Source organism: Anolis carolinensis, chromosome 2, assembly GCF_035594765.1.
Source record: "Anolis carolinensis isolate JA03-04 chromosome 2, rAnoCar3.1.pri, whole genome shotgun sequence".
In the NCBI taxonomy this organism is placed as follows: Eukaryota; Metazoa; Chordata; class Lepidosauria; order Squamata; family Dactyloidae; genus Anolis; species Anolis carolinensis.
In genome coordinates, this window is record NC_085842.1 from 248,007,558 (window position 1) to 248,021,982 (window position 14,425).

Sequence of the window (14,425 nt, forward strand, 5' to 3'; positions counted from 1 at the left end):
CCATAACGCAAAATAATTTAGAAATCAGGCTCCATCAATAAACTTCAGTGGACACTCAAGACAGATAAACTTCAGTGGACACTCATGGGGATTTGGTTAACTAGTAAAAATTCATGAGAAACCAGGTTTTTTTTTGGGGGGGGGGAGGTTTGAACCCCTAAGCCCTCCTTGGCTACAGCCCTTCTCTTGATATTTCTATTGCTGCTCTGAGTTGAATGTGGGCTCTGACAAAGCTGGATTTAATGCTTCAACAGTGGAGAAGCTTCAATTCACCTTGAAGGAGCAGCACTAAAAGCAACAGTGCCTTCCTCAGCCTTGTGACAAATCTAACAGCTGTCTCTAGCAAATACAGATTAAGTATTCTTTATCCAGAAATCCAAAACGTTCCACAATTGTCCATATGGGTGGTTAGCTTTCTGATATTTCAATGTACACACATTTTGTTTCATGCAGAAAATTATTTAAAATACTGTACATAAAATTACCCTCAGGCAATGTTTAAAGGTGTATATGATACATTAATGAATGTGTATATGGTCTAGGCTCCCATCTCTAAAATATCTCTTTATGTAAATACAAATATTCCAATAAATATAACCCCAAAACACTTCTGGTCTCAAGTATTTCAGGTAAGGAATACTCAACCTGTGTGTACTACTTTGGTTAGTATTCCATGTCCTCCAAGGATAGTCTGAATAGAGGAAAAAAACATCCTTACTAGTGGTTTTGCAATCACTTCTTGCTTCCTAAGTGCCCCCATTGACCTATTCATAGTCCTCTGTCTAGAGCAAAGTACAAAAAAGAGTGTATTTTTTCCACTGAAGATATCGAGAGTCATCATTTAGTTTGCAAACAAGGTAAACCTGATGACAGTGTTGCTCTCTTTGCATTGACTTGCTGACAGCAATGAAATTGTTACAAGGCAACCAGGAATTCTATTCAGATTAAAGCTGAACAAATGTATGTAGCTGACACTGTGAAGATTTCTAAATACAGACTCAACAATTTACAGTCCCAGAGTGAGCATTTCCATTTGAACAAACTACAGAAATTATATTGGCAGCATTTCAAACTTTTTCCTAACAGGTGAGACATATATGAAATAGGTGTTTGACTTTTTTAAAGTTTGTGGGGCTGTGTTTCTTAAAGTCTGTTTAATCCGACAGATATACAAATGGAAAGACAGTCATTGAATCCCCACCGCGAAATAAAGAGACCAGACACAAGATGTGGAGAAATAAATGGGCCGTTTATTGACCTAATTATAAAACTGGTAATTGAGATAATTGACTAGTTGTGGGGGAGAGCACTGTGACATGGGTAATGGTGAGGCCAGGTATCTTTTGGGACCACCTGCCAAGCCAACTGGGCGAAACACCTGACCTCGGGGGCACTCCACATTGATGGTTTGCTGCCCCGGCCGGTCATTACTGGAAGGCTGTCCATGGGCACCTCTCCCCCGGACCATAAAGCCGCCTATGAGAGAGGCGAACCCCCCAAGGTAAGCCCTAAGGGAGATATTTTGGGGAACCCCCTAAGCCATAGAGCCTACAGAGATAACCCAAAATCCCCCCCTTCACCCCAGTATGGCAGGGTGTCAAGGTGTACGCCGATCCAAGTCCCCCCCCCCACTTCCTGCCAGTGACACCTATTTATACAGCCCCCACCCATTTAAATTCCTTACTCCCAGCTGCTTCAATATGGAGTAGGCAAAAAACCCTCCTCTATAAGGAGGGAAAAAATTCCTACCTGGCCCTAATGTGACCAGCTTAATTCATATTGAACTGAGGGCGGGAGCAGGGCTGTAGGCAGAAAAAAAATTCGGGAGGTGTTTTGAAAATTGGGGGGTGGGGGGGTTGAACCCCTGACCCACCCGCCTCCCAGGCTCAGACCTGTCAATATCTGCTTGAGATAATGCCTGGAGGGACTCTTAATGTTTTACATCTCATAGACTTAGCATGGGGATTTGGTTAACCAGTTAAAATTCATGAGTAAACCAGGTTTTTTTTAACCTGAAAAATTTGGGGGGGGGGTTGAACCCCTAACCCCCCCCCCCCCCGGCCTCGCTACAGGCCTGGGCGGGAGGGTGGGTTGTGCTCCAGGGAAGTGAATGCAGAGAGGAGGGGGCTACCTGAAGCAAGGTTTCTTTAGCCCCTCCTCTTTGCCAACTGGCGGGAATGCCAGCCAGAACCAACTGGTCCTTCGCAGGGGGATTCAGTTGCTCCCCTCCAGCCCTCCGGTTGGCTCCTTCTGTCTGGAGGTGCATGTTCTTATCTTACTGGGGTATGTGGGGGTAGAATAGCTTTATCAAACTCCAGGCTTCAAAAAGATTTTCCATATTTAATGTAACTTTCCATAATTAATGTAACATTGCATGCACAACAGATTGGAAGCCCCTTCCTCTCCAGCATTATCTGAGAAATAGTTTATTGCTCACACAGTAAAGAAGCCATGTCTTCTATACTGAGTGAAGGCAGTCTCCTTCAATGTCAGGTTTTAAAATCCCAAACCACTAACTTATGTATTGATTTGGAAACCATTTCTTCTTTTTTCTGACTGTTTTGCTACTATGTAACAACTGTAAACATCATAAAGAAGAGGTTTTTTAATGTTTGAAAATATGTTTTTTCTGTGCTCCATATAATAGGAAGGCTAAAAACAAACACACATGAGAAAAGCTTCAGGGCCATATTAAAAGCTGTAAAATAATGTACTGATAGTTTGTTTTGGAAGTAAAATAACCTTTGAACCAGTGTTTGCAGATGGAGAATTCCGTAGGTTTAGTGCAGGAGTTGGAAAGGGGTCTTCCTCCAGATGCTTGACTGAAATTCCTATCATCTCTTGTCTATGCAGCCAAGAGTTAAGGATATTGAGAGGTAGAGCTCCAAAAACCATTGGTGGGTTGCAGATTCCCCATCCAACATTGGGAGAATATACTCTCTCTGTGGATAGGCGAAGACAGAATTTTCTCTGGAAGGAATAAGCATACCAGCTGTGTTTGTTATTTCCACCTCGGTCATGTACTGCTTGTTTTACAAACCTTTTGGGAAAATGGGATGAGCATATTGCTGTAGCTCTTTCCCCATTACCTGAACAAATGGTAAGACAGCAGTCTGGAATGGATAGCCTTTTTTCCCATTCATAAATCTTAACACCCAGGCTTGCCCCCAGAGTTATGAAATAACTCTGGATTGCTTATACAACAGAACACCTTCTCTGCAAAGTATAGATTTGTCCATGAACTTTTGGAGAACGATTTTGGTACAATTTGGCTGTGGGGCCACTGTCCTGCAGCGGAGGTAGTTGATAGCACCCCTTTCTGGCCAAACCAAGATGTGTCATGTTGGTAGAGAGTCACATTTTGTGCCTGCATAGAACCTCTCGCACTGGGGACTGTATATTTCAAGCAATGTGCCAGTTGGCCTTAATCGTCTCTTTCCTCATTTCTTTGCTCTGGAAGGAATTTTTTAGGTAGATGGAAGAGACCTTTTTATTTTGCAAATGCTGCTTGAAGCAATAACTTTTTAATTGCAATAAATTTTATAATTGTATGCCATAGGGGAGAGTAACTTCCAGGAACTGCTAGCAATATTCCCCACCTCTGAAATATTCTTTTAGTCAACATACTGACTAATCATGCTTCCAGATGCTCGCTGAAGCACTGCTGAACATTTTGAGTTATTTTCCCCGCATATCTCCTGGAGTATCTAAGATCCTAACCAGTATTTTCTCTCAAATCGAACAAACTTTTGACTTTGAAAATCCCCTTTGTGTACCACAAACACCAGAGACATGGAAATGGACTGAAATGTTCTGTAGCACCTTCCAGGATCATGACTGGTCAATGTCCACTATTCCTCAGTATGTACTGTATATACTCAAGTATAGGCTGAGATTTTCAGCCCTTTTTTTAAGGGTCCTGGCCGGCTTATATTTGGGTCGGCTTATACTCAAGTATCTAGGTAACCAGAACTGGACAGTCTTATCTTATTGAAGTCTTATTATTATCTTAAATTACAGTTTTATGTAAATAATCAAAAACATTTATCCTACTGATGCCTCATTAATGTAATTTTATTGGTATCTATTTTTATTTTTGGAATTTACCAGTAGCTGCTGCATTTCCCATCCTCATTTTATACTCAAGTCAATAAGTTTTCCCAGTTTTTTGTGATAAAATTAGGTGCCTCGGCTTATATTTAGGTCGGCTTTTACTCGAATTGTATGTTATGGCAGGGCATTGAAAAGAGCCCTGATAGGTTACAGCAACTTTTCCAACCCTGATGCACTATACCAGTGCTCCACTATCTTAGCTTGATTTATTTGGATTTTTTTTGTATATGTGTGTGATTGTGATGCATACTGCAGAACATATGGTTGCAACATTGTAAATATTAACCTGCAGGTTGGCAGAGTGGATCTACCTTGGATTTGCTTTTAAAATGCTGCTCATGGGTCTCTCCTCTCCTTTTTGACTTAATTTTTCTTTAACTATTTCTCTTTCTTTTGTCTGCTGGCAGTCATTGGCTGGCAACCTGACCTGAATGTCCATGAGTCAGTTTAGCAAAATGCCGAATTAAATTAGTGCAATGTGGATCATTTTAACCTCTTGCCAAAAGGAGCCCTGGCTTCCTAACATTAATCTCCTGGGTGGAGATTAATAGCATTTCCCCCCAGAAGAAATCTCATTTCCTACCTACAGGGATTTGCTTGATATTCAAATCTGCAACTCAGCCTGCTTTGGGGATGACACTAAAGCTTTCTATGTGGCTTTAAAGTGGGTCATTCAATTACTCGCTGCCCCCTGTTTAGTGGATGTACTCTGGCGGATACAGTGAAGGCTTAGGCAAAATTCAGTCCAGGGCTGTTTATAATATAGCACTCTATATTGCTTACTGGAATATACAGAAATTCTCTTGGCAAATCCTAACAATGCGAAAAGCTGCCTTTGCAGGGTGGATAAGGGCTGACTGCAAAACAGCCAATGGACTGAATGCTGTATTTTTTGAAAAGCTTTTTTATTCCAAAACCCTGAAATGCAGTATATGGCAAAACAGAAGCATATCAATGAATGCTATAGCATTCTGTAAAAGGCTGAATAGCATAACTTTACTCAATATGTATTTTTCAAATAAGCCAAGGTGGAAAACGCTGAAAAGAGCAAACTCCAAGCCAAATGTGAGTCAAAACAGGCATAGATCCCTGTACCCTGAGAACTAGTTGGCCATCCCATAAGAGGATATTCTAAAGCTTGCAATCTAACATCAAGCACTGTAGTTCTACAATGTTGATGAAGGCAGCTCTGTCAGAAGGAATGGGGTTGTTTGCTCCCCATTCCTATGCAAACCCTGCATGTCCTCAACAGGTTCTCCTTCTCTCCCCAGACCACCATGGTATCCAAAAGTTAGCTTTCGCTTTAACCGTCATCTCCTTCCTGCATTATGTAGATACTGCAATTAGCCTCTCTTATGGGGTTATTGTAAATGTTTTTGAGACTTTTTTGTGCAAAATACCTTCTTGGCCTTTTCAACAATTATATAAAAAGGCTGCTAAGGGTACAATATTAAGATTGTTATCTGTGGCATAGTGAGTTGCAGCATTGGGCCTTGGTTCTGTATTGTGTGAACAAGTGTGAGAGTTTTTATAATGTTGCCTTTTGGAGCACCCCCTTTCAGCCTCTAACAGATTAATGAAAGAGAGCACATTGGAACGATGCCATTAAACACACAGAGACAGAGATAGGCAGTTTATTATGCAAAGGCGCTTCCATGGGAAATGTCTCTGCTTCATCAAGCAGAGTTATGTAGCTAAAACCACACAGACAAAGCAAGCAGCATATGTTTTGCATTCTCATTTTCGTTCAATAGCCCTCTCTAAAAATATTAGTCAGTGGCCACATGAAAGCAATAAGATTCTTGTAGTTCCCTGTTAAGAACTTAATTTGCAACGCATGGTACATAATTGCTCTTAGTTACTACAAGGGAAGCAGATTTAGGTGAAAAGTTCAAAGTTTGCTAAAAGAAGGGAGCTTTGTGGGAAAATGTGAATGCCCCAGTATATAAAAAAAGGATAATGCTGACAATGTTTTTAGCATGTTCTGATTGATTCCCTGGCTTTGAGCCAATGTTTTTTTTTAATGCTACCCAATATTTCACAGCATTCAGTATGTTTTTATCTGGTATATACTAGGAGCAAACAGAAAGAAATAAGGAGAACTGTGGATGGTTTATGATACAGGCAGTCCACAAGAGTTACAAACAAAATAGGATTTGTAGGATTTGTTCTTAAGTTGAATTTGTATGTAAGTCAGAACAGCTACATTTTTGCTATCTGCTTCTGTTGAGAATATTTCACCTCACTTTCTGTCCCTGTGAGAATTGGATTTTGAAAAAAATTTGGCTTGTTGTGGAAACAAAGATTGGTGATAAAGCTTTATCTTAGACATCTTTTCCCCATGATAACTCTTTGAGGAGTGAATTTTCCTTCCTAGGGATAGATTTCTCTCCCTTCCAGTTGCCTTACCCTCTTTGGTAACTAACTAGGAGTCAGATGCAAGTCAGATGTTTGTAATTTGGGGAATGGCTGAATAGCCCAGGCTATTTAACAAATTGCATCTCCTCCTACAAATCAATTAGGACAATGCAGTCAGCGGAAAGGGACCTATTCTCAGTCCCACCCCCGTCACAAATATGGCTGGCGTGAATGAGAGAAAGTGAGTTCTTTGTGATTGCCCCTACTTCTGGAATTCCCTCCCTAAAGAAATAAAAATGCCCTCTTCCCTTCTCTCCTTTAAAAAGCAATTAAAAATCCATCTGTGCACATTAGCATATGGAGAGGAAGAGGATTAGATAATTATGGATACCTAATATACCTCTGACTGGAAATTGCTATTGTACTCTGGCCTTGTTGGCTTGGTTGGCTCTGTTAACATTACTGCAACATAATTTTAAATATTTTTCTTAACGAACCTTCAGTGGCTTTGTAAATTGAGGTTCATATTCATGTTTTTATGTTAGATATAATATAATTGATAATGTAATTTTAGGTTCTATCTTATAATTTGTTGTTATATGTTGGTTTATTTTGTGATTTGGGTATCCTGTCATTTGATTTGTGTTCATGGCTGCTTCAAGGCATTGAATGTTTTGCCTTTATGTTTTGGTCTTTTGGAATCGGCCCTGAGTCCCCTCAGGAAGATAGGGCAGAATATTAATAAAGTCGTCGTCGTCTTCCTCTTCTTCTTCTTCTTCTTCTTCTTCTTCTTCTTCTTCTTCTGTCTCACACCTAAGTCAAGGTCAGGTTTAGCAGCCAATGTTATGGCTTTTGATAAGTAGCGGGATGTTTTGAAGAGAAGGGAAAGCACCAATGTTGCCTCAGGGCTCTTCAAAACAGGCCCTATATCCCAGGATTTCTGTTTATCCCAGACTATCTGGCAGTGTGGACTCATATAATCCAGTTTAAAGCAGAAAACCTGGGATTATAATCCTGGGATTTAGGGAATGTCTGGATGGGCCCTCAGGCAGGCAGGCAGCCACATCTTGCCAACATTTCCACACCCAAGTATTCAAACAGGTCAAAAGCAGCACCACAGCATTTTGGGGGGAGGGGGGGCAGATTATCTACTCTTTGGACCATTGAAGTTGCCTGTTGTCCACAAAAGGGTTCATGCTAAATAAAACATTAGGCTTTTGGGTGTCACAAGACTCTTTATTGTTCCTTGCACGATGTGCTGAGCTAACAGCTTGTATAATGGAAGTAAAAGGTGCTGTTTTGTTGTCAAGACATGTTCAGATTTAATTAAAGTTGTTTATTGCAAGTAACTGGTGCTTCTTTTGATTGCAGCATCTATATCATGGGTTTAGTCCTCGAGTGGATTAAGAACAATGGTGGAACTGCAGCTATGGATAAACGGAGCCAAACTAAATCGCAGATGATTTATGACATTATTGACAAATCCAATGGATTCTACGTGTAAGTTGCTCTAACCACTCTCATTGTTGTCATGTAAATGGCTCAGAGGAAGATGTGAAACACCGCTTCAGTTGTGTCAGTTCCAAAAGAGGAAAATAAGCCCTTTTTGTAATTGCTGCTAAAACTTTTCCAAATGTTGGATGAGGGGGAGGAGGTGGTTAGTAGTCAAGGAAATTAATGATCACAGGAATTGCCTTGGATTTTTCTTTTTGTTAAGTATGCAGGAAAGAATGTGGCTGTGCAGCAGCCATATGGAACACTCAGTTGAAGCCGTACCTGTATGGGCTTGTAGAATTACTTTAGAAAAACTTAATTTAAAATGTTATCTGTTGCAACACAGGCCAGAGGAATATTGCCTTTGGCTGGATTACAAGCATAAAAATAAATCTTGAGGAAATGGGAAGTAGCATCTCCTTAAATTTGCCTCAGCAAATGAAATAGTATGGGGAACAAAAAGCACAGGGGTGGTAGACTATATTATCCTCCAAACCAATCCAACATTTTAAAACTTGTTTTTGTCTTAATGCCTTCTAGTAGTGGAGGTAAATTCCATTCCATTTTCTTTTCTTGGACACTTTTAGCCTGAGGAGAAGCAATGGAATTCACTGATGGCCTTGAGCTCATAACTCCCTCTTGCCATAACTAACTTCAAGGGCTGCTATGAAGATGAAAAGGAGCAAGGGGAGAATGTAAACTGCCTTGTCTTGTTCCCCTCAGAAGAAAGGCAAGGAGATACATGTACAGGAAGACCCTTGTATTCAAGTGTATGTGCATGTGTTCCTGACTAGCCTGTATTTAATTGAAACAACTGATCCAACTGAACATCATCACAGATATGAGTTCCACATTGCAACTCATATTGCAACTAACAAAACACATGTTGGGGAAAGCTGTGGCTCAGTAGTAATGCCCATGCTTTGTATATCACAGGCTCCAGGTTTAATCTGTGACATCTTTAGGAATCTGAAATACTGGCACCTTGTTGCTAGTCATGAACTTACGAGATTGACCATCCCAGTCCAGATCAATACAAAGTAGTTGCTTCCCTTCCCAAAGAATTATACTTCTAAAGCAGTGGTTCTCAACCTGTAGGTCCTCAGGTGTTTTGGCCTACAACTCCCAGAAATCCCAGCCAGTTTACCAGCTGTTAAGATTTCTGGGAGTTGAAGGCCAAAACATCTGGGTCCCACAGGTTGAGAACCACTGTTCTAAAGCAAGAAGTTGTATCTGTTGTATGAGATTCCCCCATAGAACGTAATGGTCCCAAAAGTAGAACTGCCCCTCACCAATATCAAGTTTTTCAATTTGTTATCATATGACTATGTGAGGAATCTGCTTTTTGAACAAGAAAATTTGCATGTTTGCTGTGTTCAGTCTTCTGCTTTGTCTGTTTCCTTCTGGCATGTGCCCACCCAGGCTTGTGTCTTTCTGGCATGTGTCCATCGTATTTTCATTTTTGTTACTCATAATTAACAGCCTTCCCTCAAATCAGCCACAAGTTAATTCAAATATGCCAGCAGTCCTGTGGTGGAGCCTATTGCAGAGATCGACATGGGACTGGTGTTTTTACACAAAGTCTCTCTTGTTCATGGGGAAAGCTTGTTCTAAACCAAAATGCTTTTCAGTCTTTTTGCAGGTTTTGAGGCATGGGAATTGCTATGCAAGAACAGTAACATGCTAGAAAGGGCACACTTTGAATGCAAAATAATTATAATACTTGTTCTTTCATGCTTACCCATTTCATATTTTCCAGCTGTTGGTTCTGAAGTGACTGGGAAATTAAATAAGCTTAAAGCTTGGAGAAAGTTCCTGCTCCCATAGCAGCTAATTCAGATTTTGCCTCTAGCACATAAACTGTTTAGGAATCCAAAATGGAAGTGATGGCCATTACTGTGATAGCATTAAACTGTAGCCACTGCTGCTGAGTGCTGTGTGTCTTATCAGTATGTATTGCTGCCTTTCGCAGGTTAAGCGGCAATGTCTGGGCCATGCTTTTTGACTGATGGCAACGTCTTATCCAAGACAAGGCTGTTTACCTGTGAAATGCCACCTAAGAAATGAAATGGTTCACTGGGCAGACCAAAATGTGACCAGCCTTTCAATGCCTCAGGAATTGTAGCCCACCTTCCACATGGCTGCAGTTTCCCTGCATTTCATCTTGTGCTTCCAGTCTCTGGGTCTGGCCTATGGCCGTGTGAAAAAGTTAAGCTGCAATATTACAGGGGTCATAGTTGCCAAATTATATCTGCTTTCTTCTCTGACATCCAGGCAAAATTTAGCAGAAACCTGAAGCGAGTCAAATTGTAATCACAATTCTAGGTCTTTTCAGTGCAGAACACTACAAAATGCAATGATGGCTATTAAAGGTAATGATGCCTTTAAATGGGGATTTGATGAACTATTAGAGGATAAGGCTTTATGTGAGAACCATTGCGATATAGTGGTTTGTATTGGACAAGGATTACAGGAGACCAAGGTTTGAATTCCTTCACTAAAAGACACCAATTTGGGGAAGACTTTTAATAGAATGGAATTGTGTTTGCGGCTAAACAAAGAACACATATAAAAATATGATCAAGTTTATCTCATAAGGAATTTTTAACAAAGATTTAAAATAATACAAAATATACTTGTATGACATTTTCAGATGCCCTGTGGAAAGAAAGAACAGAAGCAGAATGAATGTTCCCTTCCGGATTGGTAGTATTAAGGGAGATGAAGCCCTTGAAAAGAAATTCCTAGATAAAGCTGTAGAAAACAACATGATATCCCTGAAAGGACATAGGTAAGAGAGAACAATGCAGAATGTTTGCCTGAAGCCGCTAAACAAGATAACAGAACATACAGTGCTCACCATTCATGAAGAAGAAAGATAAAATTATCTTATTACCTTAGTTTGAATGAACCGAGGACAGAATTTCTGGTTCCTAATAGAGCTTTGCTGTTTGCTCTTTTCAGCATTTCCTGAAAAATCCTTTAATTGGAATTTAATAATTAAAATCCTTAAAGTAATTATTCATAATGTTAGAAACGAAGCTATGACCAGCTTTCATTTAATTTTTAGATTAGAGTTGAAAGGTCCAAAAAAGTCCTTGAACAGATGTTCCTTTTTGTGTGTGGCAAAATAAATATTGAATTAAGGAGATAAGTAGGACCACGGTTTCTCCATATCTGCTGTTGCTTCAGCATATTTTCCCCTTCAGTTTCTTTTTTTCCAGAGCAATCCAGCTAGGCACATACATTTTCCAACGACACTCAACAGTTTGGGCTGTCTGATTTTGTCACTTGACTTCCCACCTCCTTTAACTAGATGGTATGAGTAATCCTGTCAGGGTTCAGTGAGAGCAAATGAAACATGCTATGATAGAAATAGTTTTGGAACAACTAGGAGGAATATACCTTTCAGTGGTCAAGAACATATTCAGGAAAATGGCAGCCTTACGGCTCATTTGCACACTTTTCATTCACAATTGAGAAAAGATATTTAACTTTGAGTTGTGTTTTTATAGTCTCTCTTTGCCCCTATTACTTAGCATACCAGTAGTATATCATAGTATTTCAGTGTATGAGACATTCCTTCATCTTAGGATCTGCTATCTTTGCAAAGTGATGATGGTTAAATTCAGCAAAAATGCTACTCTTGTTTAGCAACTGTTCCTCATGCACAGTCTTTTTTCCTCTCTGTCTTCAACTCTTTTATTCTAGTACTATAATTTTCTTCCCCTCTCCTCCTCCTCTTTGTATTGTGAGAAGCTGTTCCCAGAAGATTGCTTTTCAATCCAGATGTGCAGAGAAAACTAAATGACTATCTTTCAAGTTCTTTCTCCCCAAAAGTCTGTATCTGTAAAGAAATATGAGATATTGTCAAAGGCTTTCATGGCTGGAACCACTGGGTTGCTGTGAGTTTTCCAGGCTGTATGGCCATGTTCCAGAAGCATTATTTCCTGATGTTTCACCCACATAAATGAGAAAGGCTGCTATAGATGTGGGTGAACCATCAGGAGAGAATGCTTCTGGGACATGGTGATACAGCCCAGAAAACTCACAGCAACCCAAATACAAGGTACTCATGAAACCGTGTGTGATGCCCGACTTGTTTTCTTACATTGTCCTTCTCTTATTTCAGATCTGTGGGAGGAATCCGGGCCTCCTTGTATAATGCTGTCACAGAAGATGATGCTGAAACGTTAGCAGCATTCATGAAAAACTTCATGGAGACTTACCGGTCATGAAAATAAAAAAATGAAATGTTACACTGCGCCCTTGTGACAAAAGTCTTAAGAATTGGAAGATTATAAAAACATTTCTTAGAAAACTTTCAATAAGAGAAGCAAAAATGTTAGAGAATAAACATTCCAGTATCAACCACTGGTCAACCAGTACTCTTAAGTAGTTTAAACTGTGAGGCCATTTGGAAATACCTACAGTGCTTCAAAACATATCTGTATTAAAGTGTTAGTAGGGGATGTTTAATGTCTCATCAAAGGATTGGGTCAACTATGTTTATATCAAATCCCAACACACGTAATGTATAGAGTGCATTGGATACTGGAATTACATTTCTTTTAACCCTACAAAACCTATTTGATGTTGATGTAAGTCACCCCACCAACAATTCACTACATTGCAAAATATTACCTTGTGTGTGTTTTTTTTGCTGATGTTTTTTCCAGTTCTTCTGGCTCTTCCTCTCTTAATCCTTTCCATTTCTAAAATTAAGAATTCCAAGTGCTTAATCTGCTAAGCAGAGTTAAGCGAGTACCAGTTTGTTTACATCCATGAGGCTAAGTTTGACAGCATTGCTTTTCATATCTGATCATTCCAAAGAAACATCACTCAGTGGTGCCTGAGGGAAAACTGTCAATTATGCATTGCTGACCTCAGCTTTTGCAAACATTTTGAAAAAGGAAGTATCTTATGTTTTATCCACTTAGCTGTGGTGTCACTTTTCTTCCTAAAGTATTAAGCACACATTCAACTACACTGAGGTGTAGGCTGTTTTCTTTAAAAATACTAAATGTATTGACTCAGAAAATACCCTTTTTGGCAGACTTACCTTTTACTATCAAGGAAATCAAAATTAGTTTCCTTCCCAGGGCTTTCTTCCTGTGGAGTCAACATCACCTTTGTTTTTCTTCGAAACCATTGCACAATTCTGGTTATTCATTTTTTCAGTCAGAAACCATCTTGCATAGTTTATGCTTTCAAAAGAGGCCTTGCATGTTCTTCATGCACAAATGGGTTTTATACGTGAACCCAGCATCTATTCCACCTCAACTATAGTGTTTAAGTCTTAGAGTGACCCCCACTTGTTATGATTTTTCCACATCTTCTGTACATTGTTTAGTATAAGTCCATGTCTCTATCAAAAAACCCTTATCCAAAAGTTTTGAAGTCTGTAAGAAATATGCTTACAATATATATTTTTAAAAAAAATATGTTAAAACCACTTGTTACATAGCATAAAAATGATGAAGAGATCAAATTTCTACCCATCACTTCCTGTCTCCTTATAAATATAATTCATCAGGGAACACAATTTTAATTTCTTGTCCGGTTTAACGGTATACAATATTAAGCATAGTATGAAAACTTAACTATTATGAATAGTGTCCCCCTTTATTCTTTGTATAATGGCAAAAGGTTGAACATGCACCACTATAAAACAAATAGCTTTATTTGCTTAGTTTAAAATAACCATGCTTTACTTTCTTCTTGTGTTACATCACGAGTTGAAAACCAATAAAACACTTCTATAATAGTTTTAGTGGCTTTGGTTTTTCTTTAATTCCGAAAGCTCAAATGTGATGGGATACTTAAGTTATTTGAGACTTTGCAAATAACCCCAGCTCTTCTAATAGCGCATTAAGTCTTTAAAAACCCATTTTCTGGTGATCCTTGTTATCTCTTTTCAAGAGTGGGTCTAGATATTTACATAGTTGCATAAAGTTGGATATTACTTAATGTAATATTCTATACACGCCCCGGAACTAATCTGCCTCCAAGGAAAACCTTCATAATCCTATTCCTTCTTATTCAACCCAGTCCACAACTGAAGTTCCTCCTATTACATTTGTTATCCTTTAATATCCGGATGCTGTTTTACCCCCTGCAGATTGAAATTGAAAGAACAGATAGATTCAAAATTCTTTAGGATTTAAAAAAAAATCTCTTGTGCATCCCTATTATGTTGTCATGCCTTGCCTTAGAGGTTGGAGAGCTGGACAGTCAACTAGGGGATTAAACTATGTTATATTGAGTGCCAAGATGAACTTAGTGGCTGTGTTTTTTTAATATAATGTCTTAAATATAAAAGGGGTTGTAAAATATATCCTTGGGAGACTGAAGATTTCTTATTGGTTACATATATAGCTCATGTGCAAAAGCCTAAAAAAATAATTGTAAAGTCTTATGGGCAGCAATATAGATACGACTTGTTAGGCCTGGTTATAGT

The 14,425-nt window shown here is 39.2% G+C and overlaps 1 protein-coding gene across 1 annotated transcript in view; it reads left to right on the forward strand.

The window, feature by feature from the left end:
* psat1 (phosphoserine aminotransferase 1) overlaps positions 1 to 13,732 on the forward strand; it is a 28,464-nt gene extending 14,732 nt beyond the window's left edge. Inside the window, exons 7-9 of the mRNA XM_003216473.4 lie at positions 7,843 to 7,971; positions 10,619 to 10,756; positions 12,098 to 13,732. Of these exons, the coding sequence (XP_003216521.2) occupies positions 7,843 to 7,971; positions 10,619 to 10,756; positions 12,098 to 12,203 (373 nt within the window). The 3' untranslated portion in view covers positions 12,204 to 13,732. The remainder of the gene's footprint in view (positions 1 to 7,842; positions 7,972 to 10,618; positions 10,757 to 12,097) is intronic.
* The last annotated feature ends 693 nt before the right edge of the window (positions 13,733 to 14,425 follow it).